Raw genomic sequence first — 27,542 nt, forward strand, 5'->3', positions numbered from 1 at the left:
GAGTGATTTATCCGATCATTTATTTTGTGAGTTTTAATTAAATGAAACTGTGCGATGACAGAGACACTGAAGCATGGTTTTTTAAAATTTAAATGATTTTTCAAACCTGTTCAAGTGGGCGTGTGTTTTTGTATGGACTTTTGTAATAAAACAACATCAATATATTCTTTACTACACATTTTAGTTTTGTTTATCAACAAACTCATTTTTTTTACTTAAAAATAATGTATACCTATGTTAGTGGTTTTAGCATAGAGAGATCCGTGGGAATGTGTATATATATTTTTTTATTATTCGCGATTTTGAATTATCCCCGGCCATCTTTCCCGTCATTAACGAGGATAATCGAGACTCAACTGTACACCTGCATAGTGTCTTTCGCTATTTTCATGTTACTCTATCTCTGTGTATCTCTATGCAGCTATGTATATCTCTGTCTACAGCTATCTACGTGCATCTCCACGGTGCGATACTCACGGAAGCCCAGCTCCGTACACTTCTGATAGAACCAGGGTCTCAGCTCCGACCGCTGGGGGTCACGGAGTTCAGAGATAACCCCTTGGTAGAGGTTCACCGTGCAGGGGATTCTCTTGATCAGATACCTCTGAAGAGAGAGAGGAGGGGGAGAGAGATGAGAAAAGGTGGGGGAGAGGAGAGTGGTAGCAAGATGTTAACTCCCTTACCTGGTATACAGGAGGTCATGGGTTCGATCCAACCCTGACGCCTGCTGTAAATGTGGCGTTTGCGTGTCTCTCTCCCCGTGGTCACATGGAAATTTCTCCGGGTGTCCTCCAGTTTTCCCTCCCCAGATTTGGAATCAACACCACACGTTCGGAGTATTTGGATACTGCTGTACATTTCCACAGGATCATGATGATGAGCCACTTCGTTAAAGCTGTCAATGGTAATATCCATACTCTTTGGTTCTTTCGGCAAAGTCACGTAGGTATAAAATTAAATAAATCACGACGTTTCGGGAGCAAGACAAACGTCCATCATCAGGTGGGAAAGCATCATGCTTTTTTACGTGACTTTACCGAAAGAACCAAAGAGTATGGATTCCTGCAATCACGAAAGCTTCAAATCAAGGGTAATATCCAGGTCGCTTCTGAATAAGAGCTATGTAAAGTAGATCAGTGGGCCTTATCTGGTAAAAGAAAGAAGAGTTGTATTAAGTTAGTTGAACAATTATCTTAATATCTTTCCTAGGCAGTTCCTTTAACCCCATTCTGCACGCTGAGACGTCGGTGCCGTATATTTGGATGGCAGACATATTCACGGGTTGCCCATTACATATTGCTCAATTTATTCTTGGTCTGTATCCCATTAACGATGCTTTGGCTTTTGCGCTCAACAGTAAACCTACTCCTCTGGTGTGCATTTTATCTTCGCCTGACCAGATCACTTTCACCCTCCACCCCCCCCCCGCATTGATCTCCTGTTCCTGTTCACCCCATTACTGCCTGTTCTAGGATTGCCGTGCCTTGGCATCTTTCCATTTACTTTCTCAGCAGCTCTAACTGTCCCGTTGCCCGCAGTGTTCCCACATTCCACGTCCACCAACTGTGGCCTCATTCGTCATTCTCAGCCTCTCCGTTGTTTTTGGAATATGTCCGCTTTGTTTCCTGACGGTGCCGTAGCTGCTGCTGCTGCTGCTGGTTGGTTTCCGGTACCAGTTTTATCGACCCAATCCCCCAGCTACTCGATTGGGGACGCGGGTCTTGGTTGACCCGGGCGATGTCCGAGCCGGTATTCTTTGATTCCTTTCGCCTTTTATTCTTCACGAGCCGAATGACCGACACCACCCTTTCGCCCGACCCTCCTCCTCCTCCTGCTTTTCGTCCAGGCTTGGGAACTGGCCTCAGATCCACTTGAATCGTGGACTCCCTATGCGGAGTTAATTGCCATCATCCTATGGCACATCCGATTAGCACGGATGGCTACGTACGGTGCGAAAGATGTCCAACGTACATACACAGACGCACGTAGCCACTCACCCACTCATGCACCCACCCTCCGAATGAGCACGGTTGGCTATGTATGTACGGTGCGAAAGAAGTTCAACACACGTACAAGTCCTAAGCTGCTGGGCCGTAATGAACTCTCTCTTTCCCTGTTTCTCTCTCTGCCAGGTCACAGAGGGTGGGGCACGGAGATAGGGATCCACACACAAACTCACACAAATAAAGAAGAAATAACACAGGGTACAACCAGCGAGACGGACATATTGTGAACCTCGTTGATGTGGGTCCGGGGAGTGAACCTTGTTAATGTGGGTTAGGTGAGTGGATAAGTTGAGTGAACTGTGTTGATGTGAGTCAGGAGAGTGAACAAGGCGAGTGAAGTGTGTTGATGTGAGTCAGGAGAGTGAACAAGGCGAGTGAAGTGTGTTGATGTGAGTCAGATGAGTGAACAAGTTCGGTGAACTGTGTTGATGTGAGTCAGATGAGAGAACGAGGCGAGTGAACTTTGTTGATGTGGGTCAGGTGAGTGAACAAGGCGAGTGAACTGTGTTGATGTGGGTCAGGTAAGTGATCAAGTTGAGTGAGCTGTGTTGATGTGAGTCAGGTAAGTGATCAAGTTGAGTGAACTTTGTTGATGTGGGTCAGATGAGTGAACAAGGCGAGTGAACTGTGTTGATGTGGGTCAGGTGAGTGAACAAAGCGAGTGAACTGTGTTGATGTGGGTCAGGTGAGTGAACAAGGCAAGTGAACTTTGTTGATGTGAGTCAGGTGAGTGAACAAGGCGAGTGAACTGTGTTGATGTGAGTCAGGTGAGTGAACAAGGCGAGTGAACTTTGTTGATGTGAGTCAGGTGAGTGAACAAGGCGAGTGAACTTTGTTGATGTGAGTCAGGTGAGTGAACAAGGCGAGTGAACTGTGTTGGCGTGAGTCAGGTGAGTGAACAAGGCGAGTGAACTTTGTTGATGTGAGTCAGGTGAGTGAACAAGGCGAGTGAACTGTGTTGATGTGAGTCAGGTGAGTGAACAAGGAGAGTGAACTGTGTTGATGTGAGTCAGGTGAGTGAACAAGGCGAGTGAACTTTGTTGATGTGGGTCAGGTGAGTAAACAAGGCGAGTGAACTTTGTTGATGTGAGTCAAGATGAGTGAACAAGGCGAGTGAACTGTGTTGATGTGGGTCAGGTGAGTGAACAAGGCGAGTGAACTTTGTTGATGTGAGTCAGGTGAGTGAACAAGGCGAGTGAACTTTGTTGATGTGAGTCAAGATGAGTGAACAAGGCGAGTGAACTGTGTTGATGTGAGTCAGGTGAGTGAACAAGGCGAGTGAACTGTGTTGATGAGAGTCAGATGAGAGAACAAGGCGAGTGAACTGTGTTGATGTGAGTCAAGATGAGTGAACAAGGCGAATGAACTTTGTTGATGTGAGTCAGGTGAGTGAACAAGGCGAGTGAACTGTGTTGATGTGAGTTAAGATGAGTGAACAAGGCGAGTGAAGTGTGTTGGTGTGAGTCAGGTAAGTGAACAAGGTGAGTGAACTGTGTTGATGTGAGTCAGGTGAGTGAACAAGGCGAGTGAACTGTGTTGATGTGAGTCAGATGAGTGAACAAGGCGAGTGAACTATGTTGATGTGGGTCAGGTGAGTGAACAAGGCGAGTGAACTGTGTTGATGTGAGTCAGGTGAGTGAACAAGGCGAGTGAAATTTGTTGGTGTGAGTCAGGTGAGTGAACAAGGCGAGTGAAGTGTGTTGATGTGAGTCAGATGAGTGAACAAGTTCGGTGAACTGTGTTGATGTGAGTCAGATGAGAGAACGAGGCGAGTGAACTTTGTTGATGTGGGTCAGGTGAGTGAACAAGGCGAGTGAACTGTGTTGATGTGGGTCAGGTAAGTGATCAAGTTGAGTGAGCTGTGTTGATGTGAGTCAGGTAAGTGATCAAGTTGAGTGAACTTTGTTGATGTGGGTCAGATGAGTGAACAAGGCGAGTGAACTGTGTTGATGTGGGTCAGGTGAGTGAACAAAGCGAGTGAACTGTGTTGATGTGGGTCAGGTGAGTGAACAAGGCGAGTGAACTTTGTTGATGTGAGTCAGGTGAGTGAACAAGGCGAGTGAACTGTGTTGATGTGAGTCAGGTGAGTGAACAAGGCGAGTGAACTTTGTTGATGTGAGTCAGGTGAGTGAACAAGGCGAGTGAACTTTGTTGATGTGAGTCAGGTGAGTGAACAAGGCGAGTGAACTGTGTTGGCGTGAGTCAGGTGAGTGAACAAGGCGAGTGAACTTTGTTGATGTGAGTCAGGTGAGTGAACAAGGCGAGTGAACTGTGTTGATGTGAGTCAGGTGAGTGAACAAGGAGAGTGAACTGTGTTGATGTGAGTCAGGTGAGTGAACAAGGCGAGTGAACTTTGTTGATGTGGGTCAGGTGAGTAAACAAGGCGAGTGAACTTTGTTGATGTGAGTCAGGTGAGTGAACAAGGCGAGTGAACTGTGTTGGCGTGAGTCAGGTGAGTGAACAAGGCGAGTGAACTTTGTTGATGTGAGTCAGGTGAGTGAACAAGGCGAGTGAACTGTGTTGATGTGAGTCAGGTGAGTGAACAAGGCGAGTGAACTTTGTTGATGTGGGTCAGGTGAGTAAACAAGGCGAGTGAACTTTGTTGATGTGAGTCAAGATGAGTGAACAAGGCGAGTGAACTGTGTTGATGTGGGTCAGGTGAGTGAACAAGGCGAGTGAACTTTGTTGATGTGAGTCAGGTGAGTGAACAAGGCGAGTGAACTTTGTTGATGTGAGTCAAGATGAGTGAACAAGGCGAGTGAACTGTGTTGATGTGAGTCAGGTGAGTGAACAAGGCGAGTGAACTGTGTTGATGAGAGTCAGATGAGAGAACAAGGCGAGTGAACTGTGTTGATGTGAGTCAAGATGAGTGAACAAGGCGAATGAACTTTGTTGATGTGAGTCAGGTGAGTGAACAAGGCGAGTGAACTGTGTTGATGTGAGTTAAGATGAGTGAACAAGGCGAGTGAAGTGTGTTGGTGTGAGTCAGGTAAGTGAACAAGGTGAGTGAACTGTGTTGATGTGAGTCAGGTGAGTGAACAAGGCGAGTGAACTGTGTTGATGTGAGTCAGATGAGTGAACAAGGCGAGTGAACTATGTTGATGTGGGTCAGGTGAGTGAACAAGGCGAGTGAACTGTGTTGATGTGAGTCAGGTGAGTGAACAAGGCGAGTGAAATTTGTTGGTGTGAGTCAGGTGAGTGAACAAGGCGAGTGAAGTGTGTTGATGTGGGTCAGATGAGTGAACAAGGTGAGTGAACTTTGTTGATGTGAGTCAGGTGAGTGAACAAGGCGAGTGAACTGTGTTGATGTGAGTCAGGTGAGTGAACAAGGCGAGTGAACTGTGTTGGTGTGAGTCAGGTGAGTGAACAAGGCGAGTGAACTGTGTTGGTGTGAGTCAGGTGAGTGAACAAGGCGAGTGAACTGTGTTGGTGTGAGTCAGGTGAGTGAACAAGGCGAGTGAACTGTGTTGATGTGAGTCAAGATGAGTGAACAAGGCGAGAGTACTGTGTTGATGTGAGTCAGGTGAGTGAACAAGGCGAGTGAACTGTGTTGGTGTGAGTCAGGTGAGTGAACAAGGCGAGTGAACTTTGTTGATGTGGGTCAGGTGAGTGAACAAGGCGAGTGAACTGTGTTGGTGTGAGTCAGGTGAGTGTACAAGGCGAGTGAACTTTGTTGATGTGAGTCAAGATGAGTGAACAAGGCGAATGAACTGTGTTGGTGTGAGTCAGGTGAGTGAACAAGGCGAGTGAACTTTGTTGATGTGGGTCAGGTGAATGAACAAGTTGAGTGAACTTTGTTGATGTGAGTCAGGCGAGTGAACAAGGCGAGTGAACTGTGTTGATGTGAGTCAGGTAAGTGATCAAGTTGAGTGAACTTTGTTGATGTGAGTCAGGTGAGTGAACAAGGCGAGTGAACTGTGTTGGCGTGAGTCAGGTGAGTGAACAAGGCGAGTGAACTTTGTTGATGTGAGTCAGGTGAGTGAACAAGGCGAGTGAACTGTGTTGATGTGGGTCAGGCGAGTGAACAAGGCGAGTGAACTGTGTTGATGTGGGTCAGGTGAGTGAACAAGGCGAGTGAACTGTGTTGATGTGAGTCAGGTGAGTGAACAAGGCGAGTGAACTTTGTTGATGTGAGTCAAGATGAGTGAACAAGGCGAGTGAACTGTGTTGGTGTGAGTCAGGTGAGTGAACAAGGCGAGTGAACTTTGTTGATGTGGGTCAGGTGAATGAACAAGTTGAGTGAACTTTGTTGATGTGAGTCAGGCGAGTGAACAAGGCGAGTGAACTGTGTTGATGTGAGTCAGGTAAGTGATCAAGTTGAGTGAACTTTGTTGATGTGAGTCAGGTGAGTGAACAAGGCGAGTGAACTGTGTTGGCGTGAGTCAGGTGAGTGAACAAGGCGAGTGAACTTTGTTGATGTGAGTCAGGTGAGTGAACAAGGCGAGTGAACTGTGTTGATGTGGGTCAGGCGAGTGAACAAGGCGAGTGAACTGTGTTGATGTGGGTCAGGTGAGTGAACAAGGCGAGTGAACTGTGTTGATGTGAGTCAGGTGAGTGAACAAGGCGAGTGAACTGTGTTGGTGTGAGTCAGGTGAGTGAACAAGGCGAGTGAACTGTGTTGATGTGGGTCAGGTGAGTGAACAAGGCGAGTGAACCTTGTTGATTTTGGTGAGGCAAGTGAACAAGTTAAGTGAACCTTGTTGGTGTCGGTGAGGCAAATGAACCTTGTTGATGTGGAGCAGGTAAGTGAACATTGTTGATGTGGGTGAGGCTAGTGAACAAGGCGAGTGAACCTTGTTGATGTGGGTGAGGCGAGTGTAGGAGTTGCCGAGGGAGTCGTCGGTCATCGTGGTGCAGACGTCGGCGACGGAGGCGTCGTGCGCCTCCGCGTTGAAGGTGGTGGCCATGATGAAGACGGCGGCCAAGTTGGTGACGAAGGTGTCGACGTCGCGGGGGTTTTCGGCGGCCAGGGGCACGCACGACGAGAAGTCGTGACTCAGCTCGGAGAGGCGGCCGCTCTGGACCATCTTGTCGATGGTCGCGAACGCCTCGGAGACGCGGCGGAGGCACTGGGTAGGAGAGGCCGGGAGAGGCAAAGAGAGAGAGAGAGACACGGAGTGAGAGACACGGAGTGAGAGACGTGAGGAGAGAGACGTGGGGAGAGAGAGAGAGAGACACGGGGAGAGAGACACGGGGAGAGAGAGAGACACAGGGAGAGAGACACGGGGAGAGAGACACGGGGAGAGAGAGAAATGGGGAGAGCGAGACACAGGGAGAGAGACACGGGGAGAGAGACACGGGGAGAGAGACGTGGGGAGAGAGACACGGGGAGAGAGACACGGGGTGAGAGACACTGGGAGAGAGAGACACGGGGAGAGAGAGACACAGGGAGAGAGACACGGGGAGAGAGACACGGGGAGAGAGACGTGGGGAGAGAGACACGGGGAGAGAGACATGGGGAGAGCGAGACACAGGTAGAGAGAGACATGGGAAGAGATACGCGGGGGTGGGGGAGGGTGGGTGTGTGGTGGGAATAGAGAGAGATACACGAGGAGAGAGACAGACTTTGAAAGAAGAAGAAATTGTTAAACAAATCGAAGTGAAAAAAGACAAAGGCAGAGAACAACAACAAGGGCTCTAAATTCCGCTGCAAGTCTCGAATGCCCGGCCTACCTTCTTCCATACGGCTGATGTAGATGCAGAGCAACAGCTAACAATTTCACATTCAGGTGCGTCAAGCCAGACAACCGCGTCAGGAGTAGCGGAGCGCAATGCTGTGATGCCTCCTTCGTTGTATTTGTGGATCGGGCATTAGCTTGGAGTTACTGACAGAGAGAATTAGAGAGAGAGAGATGGTGGTGGGGACACTGAGAAGGGAAGGAGATCAGATCTCCCTTTTCTTTTCTAGCATATGTAAGCTTCCCACACTGCGATCCATCCTGGTTAAGCCCAGGTGCCATGGGTTGGCTGCTGTGCCAGGCTAGGTGCCGGGGATCACGGGACAGACCTGCATACATTGACTTACCAAAGGTGTAATCTTTGGTTCTTTCGGTAAAGTCACGTGACTTTACCGAAATAACCAAAGATTATGGATTCCTGCAGTCACGAAAGCTTCAAATCAAGATTACTTAGAGTGCTCCACGTTTAGCAAGCATGGCGACGGTAAGGCATGACTGTGGCCGAGAAAAAACGGAGCTTCGCGCGGAGCGACAGACCAGGTAGCTTCCACACAGCGTTGTGCGGGCGATTAAAAGATAATGCCGCTCGACTGATTCGGAGCGAGACCTCTGCTGCCAAAACAGAGCTGGCCATAAGCCGCCGGCTCAGGTACGGAAACCTCTCCACTCTCTCCACAACTGTTCCATCACCAATGGGGAGCTGAGGGGCTGGAGTGTTTGATGGCACAAATTACCCAGGCAGGTGCTTCGTTTTGGTGGGGCTGATGTGAAAGCCCCACGTATTATGATGATCACCAAAGATCATCTTCATTATACGTAGCATGGTTGACCAATAGGGAGCCATCCCTCGACCGCACCCAGGCATCAATCAGCCACCTCAGCACGCTGACGCTAAAACAAAAACAAAGATCCCCCGTGTAGCCTCAACAGACTGTTGGGGCAAGTGCTGTTAGCGAGTAGCACCTATGAAGGCCTGCACTGTGGCACACAAAGGGGTGGGTGGCCAGCAGCACAGGTTCATACCGCAGCGCGCTAACCGCTGCACCACCGCTCCCCACTCACCCTCACCACCACCACCACCCTCACCACCACCCTCACTACCACCAGGTTCACAATGGCTTCCGCCTGATATCAATCTCCTCACCTCCTTCGATCCGCCCACGATGGGGTTAGCCAGGGACCTGCCCACCGCCTGCATGTACACACACACAGATTCAGCAGCGTCATCGACGGCGTCATCGACGGCGTCATCGACGGCTTCATCGACGGCGCCATCGACGGCGTCATCGACGGCGTCATCGGCATCATAAGTAGCTGCATCATCAGGAGCATCATCAGCAGCATCATCATTATCAGCAGCAGCTTCAGGACCATCAGCAGCAGCCTCATTATCATCAGTAGCAGCATTATGGTGGTAGTGGTGGTGGCAATTGTGGTGGTGGAGGTAGTGGTGGTGTTGGTGGTGGTTGAGGGGGTGGTTGAGTTGTTGATGGTTGAGGTGGTGGTCGTGGTGGTGGTAGTGGTGGTGGAGGTGGTGGTGGAGGTCGTGGGTGTTTGAGGTGGTGGTGGTGGTGGTGGAGGTGGTCGTGGTGGTGGAGGTCGTGGGTTTTTGAGGTGGTGGTGGTGGAGGTGGTCGTGGTGGTGGTGGTAGTGGTGGTGGAGGTGGTGGTGGTAGTCGTGGTGGTGGTAGTGGTGGTAGAGGTGGTGGTGGTGGTGGTGGCGCTCACTTCGTTGAATTCGTGGAAGTCCACCTTGGCGCGAACCGGGGCGGAGGAAGCAATGGCGGCAAAGATCAGGCTCGGGAACTAGAAATACACACAGAGATGTACACACGGAGAGATACACATGGGGAGATACATATGGGGAGATACACACGGAGAGATACAGAGAGATGCGGGGAGACAGTGAGACGTTGATCACCTTAAGTGTGGTAAGAGGTGTGGTGCTGTAAGTTACCCATTCACCCACCCACTCACTCTCCCATCCACTCACTCACCCATCCACTCACCCATCTACTCACTCAAAGACAACAATCCTCTGTGTAGCCTTAACAGACTGTTCTGGCAAGTGATCTTCGCGAGTAGCACCGATGAAAGCCGGAACAGCACACGAGGGTGTGGGTGGCCAGCACCAGGCCCGGCCGCCTTTGTCTCCCCAATGGCGAGTTTTTACAGACCGCACCAGGTACTCATTTGAGGCTGGGTCGACCAAGGGGAGGCACAGGACCGGTTCAGATAATCGTCACTGGTGGTGGCCATGAGCGGGAATCAAAGTCGGGTCACTGGGTTCATAGCGCAGCGTGCTAACTGCCATACTACTCACTCACCAATCCACACACTCATCCACTCACCCGCTCATTTACCAACTCATTCACTCACTTTTCCATTCCCTCACTCATACAAACACCGCCCTCTCTCAGAAATTTGCTTGGGAGATCATCTCTACCCAGTGCTTTTCCTGGTATCAGACTCTGGATTACTCATCGTACTTCCTCAACAGACGGCACCTCAATCAGCCACACACAGGGGCTGGCTACTTCCTCCAATATTTGAGGCACGGCAGCCCCAGCAGAGTCACCTGTCCCCATGATGTATGTATATTGAACTTCTTTCGTACCGTACGTAGCCAACCGCAGTAATCGGATGTTATCAGGGCTGAGGAATTCCCCCCTGCACCTCATAGAAATGCTCAGCAAATCTTCATGCAGATGGGTTCCTGGGGATTGGAGATCGGATCACCGTTATTTACCTTAAGGATGGTGATAGGTATGGTGCTGCAAGCTACTTTGTTGACGGAGTCAAAGAGTGATTTGTGACCGCAGCCTACTCAGTTTACATCTAATCAGCAACCCGTGACCACCTCTCATCAATGCAGCGCCGCGTGGCTCTCGGAACCTCCGAGCGAAGGCTGCAGTAAGCCTCCTCCTTCTCGGATGTGAAATGTTGCAAACATTGGGAGTGGGCCTGTCAATTTCTCTCAGCGAGACGGAACACCTCCTCCTTCAGTCAGGGTCTCTGGTCTGCACTATGTGCACCCAATGCAGCTGCATGAGCCACAGTTCCGAACCTCACTCATTTTCCCTCGGCATCAGGAGGGGAGGGGGACAAGGCCAATCCCAGCTGCAAGGGTTGATGCAAATTATCTGCTTGCAACGTTCATCAGCTAGATGCGACCAGGCCACAGTGGGTTCGAATGGGGGTCCTAGGTGGACACCCACCACCAGAGTGGAACAATGCCAGGCGCATCTTACAGATGACGAGCCGATGGTCAGTGGGCAGATCAGCACCACGGTAGAGGTCCTGGTGTCAAGGACATGCAAACCCGCATTCACTGTTTCGTCACCATATAGCCCAGCAGATGTTTTTCTTTGTGCAACGTTTTATTTACATTATTTTGCTGATTTACATTTGCACATGAATGCACTATCATTCGTGACAGCGGGCCTCTTCTGAAAAAGAAGCTAATAGCTCAGTGGGCTTTACTTGGTCAGATAAAACATAGCTTAGTTTTATTTGTATGTTTTTTTCAAAGTTATTTGTTTGCCTTTCCTATACTTTTCACTCCTATCTTGTTTTTGTACAGGTATTGTAATATTCTGACCCGCCTCTACTGGGCATCTGTGAAAAAGAGCTTTATAGCTCAACCGATTCCTCCAGTATAAATAAATATTCGGATTCTGATTCTGATAAATGAGGACAAAGTTCCCCCAATATAGCTTCTAGTAAACTGTTGAGGCAAGTGCTGTTAGCGAGCACGGCACACGTGGGGGTGGGTGGCTAGCACCACGCTTGGCTGGCGTTGTCACCCCAGTGGCGATGCTTTTACACACCGCAAAAGGCACTCATTTGAGGCCGAGTCGACAATAGTGGAGACCCAGGACAGGTTCAAATAATCGCTACCGCTGGTGTTGGTGGCCATAAATGGGAATCGACCTCGGCTATCTGCCGGGTCCGTAGTGCAGTGCCCGAACCACCACCACACGATATAAACACGTGTCCACAAGCACGCACAAAACAATCCACACCACTGCTCCGATTTCAGTAACGCAGACTTTGAACTATTTGGGAAGATGGGAGTGCAGAGTTCCAAGTGGTGGAGTGAGGAATGCGTGCGTGTTTGTGTTTGCGTGTGCCACTGTGGGGAGCGGTAGTGTCGCGGTTAGCGTTATGAACCCGACCACCCGGGTTTGATTCCCGCTTCGGGGCAACACCACGTGACGATTATCTGTACCGGTCCTGGGCCTCTCCTAGGTCGACTCAGCCTCAAATGAGTACCTGGTGCGGTGTGTAAGTAAACATCGTCACTGGGTCGGGCGTGGTTGCTGGCCACCCACCCCCTCGTGTGCCGTGCCGGCCTTCATAGGGTGCTGCTCGCTAACAGCATTTGCCCCTACAGTCTGTCAAGGCTTCTACGGGGGATCTTTGTTTGTGCTCGCTGACAGCCGAGTGAAGGGGGATCTTTGTCTTTGTGGTGGAGTGGAGAGCGGTGGCATCGCAATTGGCTCAATGCGGTATGAAAACAACATCTCAACCGGGTCGTGCGCCTCCCCTAGGTCGACTTGGCCTCAAATGGTGCGGTCAGTAAACATCGCTACAAGGGAGACATAGGTGGCCGCGTATGGTGTTGGCCGGCCACTCCCTCGCATGCTGTGCCAACATGGATAGGTGTCGCTCCTCGCTAACAGCACTTGCCCCAACAGTCTGTTAATGGATATACATGGGGCCTTTGTTTTTTGTGGTGGAGTGAGTCAGTCAGTAAGTACGTGGGTGAGTGAGTGGGGTGAGTGGGGTGAGTGGGGTGGGTGAGTGGGTGAGTGAGTGGGTGAGTGGGTGGGTGAGTGGGTGATTGAGTAGGGTGGGTGAGTGAGTGGGTGAGTGAGTGAGAGAGTGGGTGAGTGAGTGGCTGAGTGAGTGACAGAGTGGGTGAGTGAGGTGAGTGAGTGGCTGAGTGAGTGGCTGAGTGAGTGGGTGAATGAGTGGCTGAGTGAGTGGGTGAATGAGTGGCTGAGTGAGTGGCTGAGTGAATGGCTGAGTGAGTGGGTGAATGAGTGGCTGAGTGAGTGGGTGAATGAGTGGCTGAGTGAGTGAGTGGGTGAGTGAGTGGCTGAGTGAATGGCTGAGTGAGTGGGTGAATGAGTGACTGAGTGAGTGGGTGAGTGAGTAACTGGGTGAGTGGGTGATTGCATCAACGCACCACACTCGTCGTGGCATCTGGGTTCAGTGCGCGTGGAATGTGGGTGGCTGAGCGGGCGAGTTCTGTTTGCAATCGCATGGGGACATTTGTGCTCACCCCGACCCAGAAGAGAAAACCACGCGACCGCCAAACAAAAACAAGAGATAGAGCTGCACGTGTAGCCCACACGGCCTGTAGGGGCAAGTGCTTGGCAGCGACCAGCAATCGCACAGTGAGCGAGGTGGTCACGTGGCCACACGTGGCGAGTGGTGGTGCAGCCATTAGCGTGCTCCACCACGAATCCGGCAACCCGAGTTCGGTTTCCGTTCACGCCCACCAACACCAAGCGACGATTATTTGAACCGGTCCTGGGCCTCCCTAAGGTCGACTCAGCCTCAAATGAGTGCGTTGGTGTGCAGTGTGTAACCATCGCCACTTGGGAGACAAAAGCTACCCGGGCGTGGTGTTGGCCACCCACCCCCTCGTGTTACCTGTCGCTCTTCGTAAGTTTTCGCGAACGGCACTTGTCCCAAAAATCTGTTCAGGCTATACGGGGGGAGCTTTATATTTTCGCCAATAGCCTGGTCTTGGCACGCCGACTATGAAATGTGAGAATTCCATCATCACTTGCAGATGGGATTGTCATTATCCCCGAGAGGAAATTGGTGAGGTTCGCCGACTGTCGTTCACGCAGCTACAATGGCAGAATTGGGAATTCGGTCTAAACCTCCCCAGAGACCCTGGTTGATGGAGGAGGTGTGTCGGATAGCTGAGAGAAAGCGACAGGCCCACTTCCACCATCTACAGCATCCCACATTAGCGAGTGAGGAGGGTCGGAGAGTCGTGCGGTGCTGCAAGTATGAGTGGCGGGTGCCGGTTGCTGAGGAAATGGAAACTGCCTCAGTAGCTCGCGATCACAAGTAACTTTTTAACTCTTATCAACAAAGTAATTTAAAGCACCACACCTATCACGGACCCTTGAGGGAAAGCAGAGTGATCCGATCTCCGACTCCCAGGAACAGTTCTGCGGATTTGCTGAGCATTTGTGTGAGGTCTTTGGGGAGGGAAAAATCCCTCAGCCCAGGTACCACCATGAGGCAAGGTGGGGAAGGCTCTTCCGGGGGGACAGCTGTGCCTCAAATTTTGGAAGAAGTTGCCACCCCCCCCCCCGTGAGTGGCTGACTGAAGCGCCGTCTGTTGAGGAAGTACTAAGACTTATCCAGAGTCTGAGACCAGGAAAAGCGCCGGGCAGAGATGATCTCCCATGTAATGTTAAAGGTGCATTGAAAAATGTTTGATACTCCGACTGACGCTCCTGCTGTTTGTGGAGTGACTCATGCAGCCAGCTATGGCTACAGGGTTTGGTGGTATATGTTGTTTATGTCGTTTATTGTTAAAAATTCGGTCACAGTCCCTATGATCACTGTTACATTGCTTTTATGGCTTTATTTAGGTGATTTCGAAAACGGTTTTTGGTTTGGCCATGTTTTTGTTTGTTGTAGTACGGAGTTAGACTGATGGCCTTAATCTTAGTTGTCTTGTGGTTGTTGTTGTTGTTGTTTGACTTGCATCCCACTGGGATTTTTGCACACAGCGTTGGTGTACGGTGCTATTTCAGGAATATTTAGATGTTTTTTCCTGGATTTTCTGTTTGCACAGTCACACATAGTCACTTTAAGATGTTTTCTTGTTCATGTTTTTGTTTGTTGCGGTTGCACCCGATTCAAGCGCCGGATGGCTCACAGGGCTATACCAAATAAATGGAACTATGAACTTATCTTCTGGTGAGGGTGGCGTTTGTTTGCAGACGACCCTATAAGACATCGTAATAACAGTCTGGACCACTGGACGAGTTGCACAAGATTGGAAGGATGCCCTGCTGGTGTTGCTGGGAAAGGGCCGGGCAAGGATTTTTCAACATCGTTTTGCCAGAGATGCTGAGGAAATGCTTGCAGAGCCTCAATTTGGTTTCAGGCCAGGGCGGTCCAGCACATGCCATATTATCTGGCTGTCTGCTACAGTAGAGGTGTAGGGCATTTCAATGGGACCTACTTTTCTGATTTATTCATCTGGTCAAGGGCTATGATACATTGGGGTGCTACAGGGATGTCCTCTGGCTCCACTATTATTTAATTGATTTTTCAACCACATAGTTCAAGAAGCCTTCCGTGGCTGTACCAGAGGAATTTCCATCTGGTACAAATACAATGGTCGATGCCCGGGTTCTGTCGAGGGGTGGCTCACTTTTGGTCAACCATGTCACGTATACTGATGATCTGGTGATTGCTGCTCACTCAGATAAGGAGTTGGAGGCACTGCTGCTAGACTTGGAGGGTGCTACTAAGAGGCGGGGCCTTACCATCAGCCCCACCAAAATTAAGCTTCTGCCTGAGTATATTTTGTCATCGAATGTTCCCCATCCATCCACTCATTTATAAGTGATAGGGCAGTTGTGGAGAGAGTGGTAAAGTTTCCGTACCTGGGCAATGTGCTTATGACCAGCTCCAGTGTGTGAGCAGAGGTCTCACTCCGAATCAGTTGAGCACAATTATCTGTTCACCGGTTGCGTAACGCTGTGTGGAAGCTACCTGGTATGGTGCACCACACGAAGCTGCGGGTCTTCTCTATGCTTGTGAAACGTAGACCCCTATAATGGAACATCTGTGCCGGCTAGAAATATTCAGGTTGGCCTGCCTACGATCCACCTTGGGATTAACTAAGCACCTGCCTTGGTATTTTGTACCATTGGACACTCCATCCCCACAACTCCAAATCGGTGATGGGACAGTTGTGGAGAGAGTGGAGCGTTTCCCATACCTGCGCAGTGTGCTCATGACTAGCTTCGGGTTAATAGCAGAGGTCTCACTCCGAATCAATCGAGCGGCATTATATTTTAATCGGTTGCATAACGCTGTGTGGAAGCTACCTCGTCTGTTGTTCCACACGAAGCTTCAGGTCTTCTCGGCCACGGTCATTCCCTCCCTTCTCTATGCTTGCACAACGTGGACCCCCCTAATAGAACATCTTCGCCGGTTAGAAACATTCAGGCTGGCCTGCCTACAATCCATCCTGGGTTTAACCAGGCTGGATTGTGTGAGGAGCTAACAAATCCTTGAAAGATCTGGGCAAGGTCCCATTGGTGAGCTCCTCCGGCAGGCAAGGCTGCTTTGGCTGGGTCATGTAGCCCGCATGCCCAGCCACTGCATACCCAAACGGCTTATTTTTGGATGTGGAGCCGAATTGACTTGCTGATGACCGTTACCAGCGGTGCGAGGATTGACCTGTATGGAGGGGGCTCGTAAGGGATGCTGCTGGTCAGTTGGAGGCAGTCGACCTCCTACAACAATGGAGGGTGGAGGAGCAATGCTCATAACAACGAGCGGAGGACCGGGTGGAAAGCACAGCGCGGTGGCGAAGTGTGAAGCACAGGTGGCGCATCTGCCAGCCTTCTCATTCAGTCAACCCATGGCACATGGGTCTGCCCTGTGACCTCCTGCCAGCAGAGAGCCTTCCGCACATCACGTGACCTCAAAGTGCATTATCATCTGGGATCCCTCGAGGTCGATAATGATGATCATCCATCGACAGCGACGATGGTCATGGTTTGTGAGTACGCAGGAACCACGTGCGTTGTAGTTATTGATAGTTTGGAGAGCTTTGAGTGTCCCGGCTGGCCTGGGTGCATTCTCTCCTTCGTGCCCACTTTGTCCGTTTCACGACGGCTTCTTCGTGACTCGAAGTGTTGTCGAACATCCCCCTGGTGGACTGGAGCTCTACCAAGGTGAACACTCGCTCGGCGGCTGCTCCCACGTTGCCGGGTCGATGTTGCACTTGCTGAGTTTGCTCCGGTTGTGGATGTCCCTGTTTTAAAAAAAGATTACTGCTCCCTCTGGAGCGTGTCCCGATCTTGAGTTTTAGAATTAAAGACCGAAACTGGAAGGGGCAAATTAGCGCGCTCTTCCTCAGTCCCTACCTGTCGCTCTTCTTCTTCATCATCATTATCGATAGAAATCCGTCCGCAAAGAGGCCTCCCCTGCAAACCTCCAACTCGCTTACTCACTAACATTTTTTTTTTATACTGACCAGGTGAGGCCCCCGCTGAGCTGTATAGTTATTTTTCAGAAGTGATCTGGCCACAAATGACAGCTCAACGAAGTGGCTTGTTACGTTGATTATGAACGCAGAGGGAAAAAACAGAGGACACCCGGAGAAAATTCCACGCGACCACGGGGAGACACCGCAAACTCCAAATATACAGCAGGCGTCAGGGTCGGGATAGAACCCACGACCTCCTGTATACCAGGCGAGGTGGTTTACATCTCCTAGCCACCGTGATGATGATGAGAGACACGCAAACTCCAAATATACAGCAGGCGTCAGGGTCGGGATCGAACCCACGATCTCCTGTACACCAGGCGAGGTAGTTAACATCTCCTAGCCACCATGATGATGATGAGAGAGAGACACGCAAACTTCAAATTTACAGCAGACGTCAGGGTCGGGATCGAACCCACGACCTCCTGTACACCAGGCGAGGCACTTATCATCTCGTTGTCATGGAAATAATGTTCGCTTTGGGAAGTCTCGAGCTGGGCATCCTAAAAATGTTCCCAACCTGACAGAGCTGACGTCGAAAGATAGCAGCCTCAACACTCGAGGACCTGGCCTGTTCAAGACCACCGATGATTGTTTGTTCGCCCTGCGAGGACGTGACAGGGATTATCACGTAAGCAGCGCTGATGGAAGTTCTCAAGTACCTATATAAGTGTCTTCTATACGCTGCCCACGTCTCTCCGCGCCGTACAGGGAGCGTGTGGGATCGCGGCAGCGATGCAGACCACTCCTTTGGCGGTCGCTCTAAAGTCGTCATGTTCATTATAAAGGCCGAAGGCTGCGCTGGCATTTTCAACACGACAGTGACTCTCTCTCGTCGATGTCTACTCTGTGTGTGACGGGCAGCTGCCAAGATGAGGGAAATGGATACTACATGTTCTCCGATAAGGCATCCTGGACCCTGATCGAAGGTGCAGGTGATGGGATGCTGGGATTCGGCTGAAATCGTACTTTCTTTTTCGGGTGTTGAGTGGAAGGTCCCATCCATCGGTGCGAAAGAAGTTCAACATAAAAAGACTACACTATACACTTTAATATCCATTACACTATACACTACAGACTACACTATACACTATGCTACACAGGACACTATACACTACTATACACTGCACTATACAATACTATACACAACACTAATATATAATACACTACTACACACTCCACTATACACTACTATACATGACACTAATATACACTGCACTACTATACACTACACTATACACTACACTATACACTGCTATACACTACACTATACACTACTATACACAACACTACTACACACTGCACTACTACACTATACACTGCTATACACTAAACTATACACTACTATACACTACACTATACACTGCACTATACACTGCACTATACACTACACTATACACTGCACTATACACTACACTATACACTACACTACTATACACTACACTATACACTCCACTATACACTACACTATAAACTATACACTACACTATACACTACACTATACACTGCACTATACACTACACTAAACACTGCACTATACACTATACACTACACTATACACTGCACTATACACTACACTATACACTGCACTATATATTACGCCATACACTACTATACATGACACTAATATACACTACACTATACACTACACTATACACTACAATACACTACACTATACACTACACCACTGTAAATACATTGAAAGCAAATTTATTTAGAGCTGCTTGTTGCTTGCTGTCGTGACGTCACAGCTACTTGTTGGTGATGTCACGGCTGTTTGTTGCTGTTGTGGAAACTCCTCCCTCTAAACCCCCCCGCCCCTCCCACTCCCTCCTCCCCCCCATCCCCTCCTCCCCCCCACCCCTCCTCCCCCCCACCCCCTCCCCACCCCCTCCTCCCCCCCACCCCCTCCTCCCCCCCACCCCCTCCTCCCCCCCTCTCCCACCTTCTCACGGAGCCATGCGGCCAGCGCCCCAGAGTAGGAGCCTCCAAAGGCCACCCATCGAGTTTCCTCGGGCAGGTCGAGGTCGCGCGACAGCGTGCGGATCAGCCCCACCAGGTCAGCCAGCCTGGGGCGGGGGGCGGGGAGGGGGCGAGGGAGGGGGGGGGGGGGCGCGCATGGGGAGGCATGGGAGGAGAGGGAGGGGCGGGGGGGTACGGGAGAGATGTAGACACGGGGGGAGAGAGGGGCTGGAACCACAAGCCCATGGAGGCAACCGCAGGGCCTCTCTCCTCGGAACCTTCAAGTTGCTAAAAACTCTTTGGCCCTTTCGGTAAAGTCACGGGGAAGTATTGCCTTGAACAGGGTGTTCCCCCGTAAGAAGCTTATTCGTCATTATAAACACTACGTAGGTTTAAAATAAATTAAATTAAATTTTCGACGTTTCGATTGCAACACAGGCGATCATCATCATCATTATCATCATCATCATCAGGTGGGAAAACCACAGCAAGACAATTTGTTTTGCTGAAGTGGGAGCGAGAGTTGCCGTGGTGAGAGGTTATAGAGGTAAGAGAGGGGGAGGAGCAAGGGGGGAGAGGGAGGGGTGGGGGTGGGGGTGTGGGGCAGGAGGAGGGCGAGCCCTGTTTGGTGTCGTAGTACCCAGCAGATATGATAGACGACAACCACTACAAAGCGTATTCTTGTTTTATTTCGGTAAAGTCACTGCCACGTAGAAGGGAAACAATAAAATAATAAAAAATATAAAACAATAACAATTCTCACGACGTTTCGACTGCAACACAAGGATTCATCATCAGGTGTGAAAACCACAGCAAGAAAATGTGTTTTATATTTTTTTATTATTTTATTGTTTCCCCTCTACGTGGTGGTGACTTTACCGAAAGAACCAAGAATATGAATCCCTGCAGTCACGAAAGCTTTAAATCAAAACACTACAAAGCAGTTAGGGTTTTACCTGGTTAATAACATCCTTCCAATGATTGCTCAATTTGTATCCATCTTCTCTCCCCCCTTGCTCCTCCCACTCTCTTACCTCTATAACCTCTCACCACACGGCAACTCTCTCTCCCACTTCAGAAAAAAAACATTTTCTTGCCGTGGTTTTCCCACCTGATGAGGATTGCTTGTGTTGCAATCGAAACGTCGTAAATTTAATTTAATTTATTGTCTACCTACTACGTGACATTACCGAAAGAACCAAAGCGTTTGGATTCCTGCGGTCACGAAAGCTTCAAATCTACAAGTTGCTGTTGAATTTCTGCCTCCATTGTTCTCCTGTGATGTCACAAAACGTGACGCATTGTCAGGGGCACCTGAGACTTGCAGTAACATTCGGAGCCCTTGCTGTTGGTAGCTGCCTTTGCGATGTTTCACGTCAATGTATTGGTGAATCTGTATCCGTTTCAAATCAAAGATTGTAAAAGTCTATGTCTCCCCCTGTGTCTCTCTCCCCGTGGTGACTCTCTCCTCGTGTCTCTCTCCCTGGGTTTCTCTCCTCGTGTCTCTCTCCCCATGGTGTCTCTCTCCCCATGGTGTCTCTCTCCCGATGGTGTATCTCTCCCCATGGTGTCTCTCTCCCCATGGTGTCTCTCTCCCCATGGTGTCTCTCTCCCGCTGTGTCTCTCTCCGTGGTGTCTCTCTCCCCGTGTCTCTCTCCCCATGGTGCCTCTCTCCCCGTGTCTCTCTCCCCATGGTGTCTCTCTCCCCATAGTGTTTCTCTCCCCGTGTCTCTCTCCCCATGGTGTCTCTCTCCCCATAGTGTTTCTCTCCCCGTGTCTCTCTCCCCATGGTGTTTCTCTCCCCGTGTCTCTCTCCCCATGGTGTTTCTCTCCTCTTGTTTCTCTCCCCATAGTGTATCTCTCACCGTGTCTCTCTCCTTGTGTCTCTCTACCCATGGTGTCTCTCTCCCTGTGTCCTTCTCCCTGTGTCTCTCTCCCTGTGTCTTTCCCCCTATGTCTCTCTCCCCGTGTCTCTCCCCATGGTGTCTCTCCCCGTGTCTCTCTCCCCATGGTGTTTCTCTCCCCATGTTTCTCTCCTCGTGTCTCTCTCCCCATGGTGTTTCTCTCCCCATGGTGTCTCTCTCCCTGTGTCTTTCCCCCCATGTCTCTCCCCCTGTGTCTCTCTCCCAAAGGTGTCTCCCCCCCCTTGTTTCTCTCCCCATAGTGTATCTCTCCCCGTGTCTCTCTCCCCGTGGTGTCTCTCTCCCCATCTCTCTCCCCGTGGTGTCTCTCTCCCCGTGGTATCTCTCTCCCCGTGTCTCTCCCGCCCATAGTGTATCTCTCCCTGTGTCTTTCCCCCCATGTCTCTCCCCGTGGTGTCTCTCCCCGTGGTGTCTCTCTCCCCGTGTCTCTCTCCCCATAGTGTATCTCTCCTTTGTCTCTCTCTCTCCTCTTCTCTCTGTCTTGCCAACCTCCAAGTTGCCCACCCTATATTCTTCCTCCTCATTCTCCACTCGATCCATCTCCCGCCCCCACCAACCCCCCCCAACCCCAGCCCGGCCGCCTTTGTCTCCCCCACCGCCCCCCCCCTCTCTCCACCCGCACGTTAACTCACGCCTGGGGCACTCTGAGGAAGGGCAGCGCGGAGTCCGTGGCTCCCTCGGGGAGAGTGCTCTGTCCGTAGAAGCGGTGTTCGGCTGCCACCACCATCGCTCCCATACGCTCGGCCAACTCCACGTGGGAGCCTGGGAGACACGGAGGGGGGAGAGAGAGAGAGAGACACGGGGAGAATGAGAGATTCGGGGAGAGGGATATGGGCAGACAGTCTAAGCTACCCGTCGGAGGCCGTTTGACTGTGGGAAGGGCTGCGTGAAGGTGCAGCACTTGTCGTAGTTATGAAAAAAGAGAGAGAGCGAGAGAGAGAGAAACAAATGGAGTAGGAAGAGAGGGGGCAGAGAGAGAGGCAGAGAGGGGGTTAGAGAGAGAGGAGAGGCAGAGAGGGGGGTAGAGAGAGAGGGAAGGGGTAAGGAGAGCAGAAAAAAAAGAAAAAAATTACGTCGTTGAGTCTTTCATTTAAAAGGGGGGGGGGGGGTTATACATAAAGCAAAGCATAAAAAAACGAAATGATGAACGGAGCAAAGTGCTGACTACACCGAGCATCTTCTTGTTTCCTCTGATCGTAAAAAAAGAGAGAGATGCATCCTAATTAGTTTTGCTGCTAGAAATTCCCACTTGATGATGATGATGATATCAGCCACTTCGTTGAGCTGCCATTATTTGTGATCGGCCAGGCCGCTTCTCAAAAGGAAGCTACACAGCTCAGTGGGGCCTTCAACCTGGTACAAATAGAAATAAGTAATATTTAAAAATATATTTTTTTTAAAACACGCTTTAATGAAATGTACCGTACTAGTAATGGCAGAAGTCCACGACTCCAGGAAGTGGCCCCGAAGCTTGCCACAACGTAAGGGACCATGATGATTTACAGCCAACGTGAGTTGAGCGTGGACAATTAGGCCCAAGCAGAAACATAAGATCTAAAAACGATTGCTTAAACATAATTCTTTTTTATATAATAGAATATAGTATTGTCATCAATATGACATACGCATACCAAGTTTGCAGTCGATGCCACATTGGGAAGTGGGTTAAAATTGAGTTACAAGATTTGAGAATGCAGCAACAACAGACAGAGTGAGTTAAATAAAAGCGTGTGATAATAGTTAGCGGTGTGTAGTGAACATCGCCACTGGGGAGACAAAGGCGGCCGGGCGTGGCGCAGGCCACCCACCCCCTCGTGTGCCACAGTGCCGGTAGCCTTCATAGGCGCTGCTACTGCTCGCTACTAACAGCACTTTTCTTGTTCATGTTTTTGTTTGTTGCGGTTGCACCCGATTCAAGAGCCGAATGGCTCACAGGGCTATACCAAATAAATGGAACTATGAACTACTTGGCCGCAACACGTGGGGACATTTGTCTTTGTTGAAGAGATGTGTGTGTGTGTACTCTGTTGTTCTTACGGTAAAGTCACGTAGGTATGAAATGCAATCAATTGAATCACGACGTTTAAGGACGCAACACAGGCGTCCGTCATCAGGTAGGGCAACCGCAGCTGAAATGGGCAAAAAGGGTTGTCCCACCTGATGACGGTCGCTTGCGTTGCGCCCGAAACGTCGTGATTTAATTGATTGTATTTTATACCCACGCGTGACTTTACCGAAAGAACCAAAGAGTATGGATCCCTGCAGTCACGAAAACTTCAAATCTAGATGTGTGCGTGTGTGTATATATATATAGACTGGTACCGACGAGGACGTTGTATTTGCTGAGTGGAACCTCTCCGCCGATGAAGAGGAAGACGGGACCACCCGGGCCCTCCCAGTAGCGCCTATCGACCCAGAACCTCTACACACACACACGAAGAGATGGAGGGGAGGGGGGTACGACAGCGGATTCTCAACCTTTTGTTGGCTTACTGTGTACACCTCCTTCTTGTTGTTGAATTTAGTTTCAACTGAGTAGTACACCCCCCCCCCCTCCTTTGTCTGACCCAACACGGTTCTGATAAATCAATGTATGCGTCCATAAGAGAGTTTTTTGTTGGGTTAGACCACGTAAATATGGATGTACACTATACACTACACTATACACTGTACTATACACCACACTACTATACACTACACAATTATACACTACACTATACACTACACTACTATACACTACACTATACACTACACTACTATACACTACACTATACACTACACTACTATGCACTGCACTAAACGCTACACGTCTATACACTCCACTATACACTACACTACTATACACTACACTATTATACACTACAATATACTACACTATTGTAAAATACTCTATACACGACAACAATTAGCAAGGTTGGTTATAAATTCAACATACATGCGTACACTACACGTACACTGTGTGTGTGTACGTCTGTGTGGGCTACCTGGTAGGGTGCAATGTTGCTGGCTAAGCGCCAGGTAGAGGCCTTCCTGGGCTGCAGCCTGCCGCTGTGGCCTGGATTGGTGCCTCTTAATCGGCTTGGCACTAGGCAAGCTCGGCGTTGCCTCCACAGGCGCCGCGGTGGCTATGAGATGTTAACTACCTCGCCTGGTATGCAGGAGGTCGTGGGTTCGTTCCCAAACCTGGTGACGCCTGCTGCTGCTGTAGATTTGGAGTCTGCGTCTCTCTCTCACCATCACCACGGTGGCTAGGAAATGTTAACTACCTCGCCTGGTCTGCAGGAGGTCGTGGGTTCGTTCCCAAACCTGACCACCTGTTGTACATTTAGAGTCCGCGTCTCTGTCTCTCTCGCTTCCCGTGGTCGTGTCGATTTCACTCCGGTGCCTTCTGGTTTTTCCCTCCAACATTTAGAATGGACATCACCGTGCGCTTAGAGTATTTGTCTGCTGCTGCACATTTCCACGCGATAAGCCACTTCATTGAGCGGCTGCCATTTGTGATGGGCAGGTCGCTTCTGGAGAAAATATCCATACAGCTCGGTGCACCTTACCTGGAAAATTAAAAATATTTGAATATTAGTCCGGGTCTCTATGTATCAACATGAGTCTCGATGAGCCTATATGTATCTATATGGGTGTCTATGTTTCTCTGTGGTTCTTTATGTGTCTATATGGGTCTCCATGTCTCTGTGGGTCTCAATGGATCTCTGTGCATTCAGGATATTTGGATGCTGCTATAAATTTCCACACGATGATGATAGCAGCCACTTGGTTGAGCTTATCCTTTGTGATGGCCAGGTCGCTTCTCAATAAGTAATATATAAAAAAATAAAAACAGGCTTTAATGAAATGTACCGTAGTAGTAATGGAAGAACTCCACGACTCCAGGAAGTGGCCCCGAAGCTTGCCACAACGTTAAGGGGCCGTGGCCAATTACAGCCAACGTCAGTTTACCGTGGACAATTATAGCCATGCCGAAAAATAACATAAAAAATAACGTTTTAAAATGTTTTCTTTTCATTTTTTATGATGGAATATAGTATTGTCATCAGTATGACATAAGTATACCAAGTTTGCAGTCGATGCCACATTGGGAAGTGGGTTAAAAATTTAGTTACAAGATTTGATGATACAACATTGACAACAACAGCAGACAGAACGAGTTAAATAAAAGTGTGTAGAAAGAGCTTAAAACAGCTCAGTGGCACCGAACACCTGGTACAAATGTAAAGACCGAGGAAAACAACAACAAACCACTTCCCTGACACGGTACGCATGCAAACGGACAGTCAAGAAGTGCGTTAATGGCCTCTGATTGTTGCAGAGAGGCCTCAAAGTGGAATCGATTAGGGCCAGAGAATTGAGCCGATTGGTCGAGAAATTCAAACGTAATCGACGGGAAAAAGAGGGTGGACTGCTGGTGGTTAACGGTTGCCGACCGTTGGAGAAGGAGGACGGGGATTGGCTGAGTGAAATGGGGGTGAGCGGAACCTTCCAGAAAGGGGGCTCAAGCAGTGCAGGATGATCCAAAGTAGCTAGAAATGCTAGGGGCCTCACACTTTCAAGGGCCCCCACGCTAAACGCTTTCAAGCTATCAATTCCGGTTCAGTGATTCTGCACTTGCTCTACTACTATAGTACAATACCGCCTTCAACTTTTACGAACGACTGGGGTGTTTAAGATTTAGCGATTTGTCGTATTATCTGGCTGTATAACGAATGAAAAAATACAATTACTTCACTATGCAAGTTAAACATTTGTGTTTTAATATGTACAGTGAGGGAAAAAAGTATTTGATCCCCTGCTGATTTTGTATGTTTGCCCACTGACAGAAATGATCAGTCTATAATTTTAATGGTAGGTTTATTTGAACAGTGAGAGACAGAATAACAACAACAAAATCCAGAAAAACGCAAGTCAAAAATGTTACAAATTGATTTGCATTTTAATGAGGGAAATAAGTATTTGAACCCTCTGCAAACATGACTTAGTAATTGGTGGCAAAACCCTTGTTGGCAATCACAGAGGTCAGACGTTTATTGTAGTTGGCCACCAGGTTTGCACGCATCTCAGGAGGGATTTTGTCCCACTCCTCTTTGCAAATCTTCTCCAAGTCATTAAGGTTTCGAGGCTGACGTTTGGCAACTCGAACCTTCAGCTCCCTCCACAGATTTTCTATGGGATTAAGGTCTGGAGACTGGCTAGGCCACTCCAGGACCTTAATGTGCTTCTTCTTGAGCCACTCATTTTTTGCCTTGGCAGTGTGTTTTGGGTCATTGTCATGCTGGAATACCCATCCACGACTCATTTTCAATGCACTGGCTGAGGGAAGCAGGTTCTCACCCAAGATTTGATGGTACATGGCCCCGTCCATCGTCCCTTTGATGCGGTGAAGTTGTCCTGTCCTCTTAGCAGGAAAACACCCCCAAAGCATAATGTTTCCACCTCCATGTTTGACAGTGGGGATGGTGTTCTTGGGATCATAGGCAGCATTCCTCCTCCTCCAAACACGGCGAGTTGAGTTGATGCCAAAGAGCTCCATTTTGGTCTCATCTGACCACAACACTTTCACCCAGTTGTCCTCTGAATCATTCAGATGTTCATTGGCAAACTTCAGACGGGCATGGACATATGCTTTTTTGAGCAGGGGGACCTTGCGGGCACTGCAGGATTTCAGTCCTTCACGGAGTAGTGTGTTACCAATTGTTTTCTTGGTGACTATGGTCCCAGCTGCCTTGAGATCATTGACAAGATCCTTCCGTGTTGTTCTGGGCTGATTCCTCACCATTCTCATGATCATTGCAACTCCACGAGGTGAGATCTTGCATGGAGCCGCAGGCCGAGGGAGATTGACTTCTTTTGTGTTTCTTCCATTTGCGAATAATCGCACCAACTGTTGTCACCTTCTTCTTTGGTTCTTTCAGTAAAGTCACGTAGAATGAGAATAAAATAATAAATTGATAAAATAAAATAACACAATAATAAGTTGTCACCTTGTAATAAGAGGGTATTTCCCCTTTTTTCTTGCAACAAAACTGAAACCTTTTAACAAGGATTCATGTCTGCATTAACTACAATATTTGCAGTCAAAATGCAAACAAAAAACATACTATGATAATATATGCATTGTCCTTGAAATTGATTGGTCCACACCAAGGGACGGCTTATTTTGAGCCTCGACCCTATTGGTGCTCGACCAGATGACGCCAAAAGGCGTTCAGCTCAAAGACAATGCACAATCAAAGTAATGAGGGCTCAGGGTGAGCATCTACATCATTAGACCTCCTTTGCCAGTACCAAAATGACAATACATATATTATCGTAGCATGTTGTGATACGTGTGGAGGTACGCGTGGGTGTACTGTGGGGTGTGTGGTACGTGTGGAGGTACGTGTGGTGGGTACGTGTGGTGGGTGCGTGTGGTGGTACGTGTGAGGGTATTTGTGGTGGTGCATGTGGAGGTACGTGTAAGGGTACGTGTGGAGGTTGTGCTACGTGTGGTGGTACCTGTTGGATGGTGCGGTTGTTGTTTTTGTCGAAGTGGTCGAGAGGCTGCTCCATGAACTGCGGCTGTAACACAAATACAAAGATCCAGCGTCCCGTGTAGCCCACACAAACTGTTGAGGCAAGTGCTGTCAGCGAGCATCAGATCCGAATCAGAATCTTGTATTTGTAGTGACTGGGAATGTCACTGTGTGGTGCCAGGC

General features: G+C 49.4%; 1 protein-coding gene across 1 annotated transcript in view; it reads right to left on the reverse strand.

The window, feature by feature from the left end:
• Positions 1-27,542, reverse strand: part of LOC116956902 (thymus-specific serine protease-like) — a 40,356-nt gene that overhangs the window by 5,389 nt on the left and 7,425 nt on the right. The window contains exons 3-10 of the mRNA XM_032978776.2: positions 27,343-27,405; positions 23,158-23,257; positions 21,468-21,597; positions 18,897-19,020; positions 9,412-9,489; positions 8,829-8,876; positions 6,800-7,075; positions 478-604 (exon numbers count right to left, since the gene is read on the reverse strand). Of these exons, the coding sequence (XP_032834667.2) occupies positions 478-604; positions 6,800-7,075; positions 8,829-8,876; positions 9,412-9,489; positions 18,897-19,020; positions 21,468-21,597; positions 23,158-23,257; positions 27,343-27,405 (946 nt within the window). The remainder of the gene's footprint in view (positions 1-477; positions 605-6,799; positions 7,076-8,828; positions 8,877-9,411; positions 9,490-18,896; positions 19,021-21,467; positions 21,598-23,157; positions 23,258-27,342; positions 27,406-27,542) is intronic.

This window comes from Petromyzon marinus, chromosome 68 (assembly GCF_048934315.1).
Source record: "Petromyzon marinus isolate PM22_M1 ecotype Great Lakes invasive population chromosome 68, UKy_Petmar_22M1.pri1.0, whole genome shotgun sequence".
Lineage (NCBI taxonomy): Eukaryota > Metazoa > Chordata > Hyperoartia > Petromyzontiformes > Petromyzontidae > Petromyzon > Petromyzon marinus.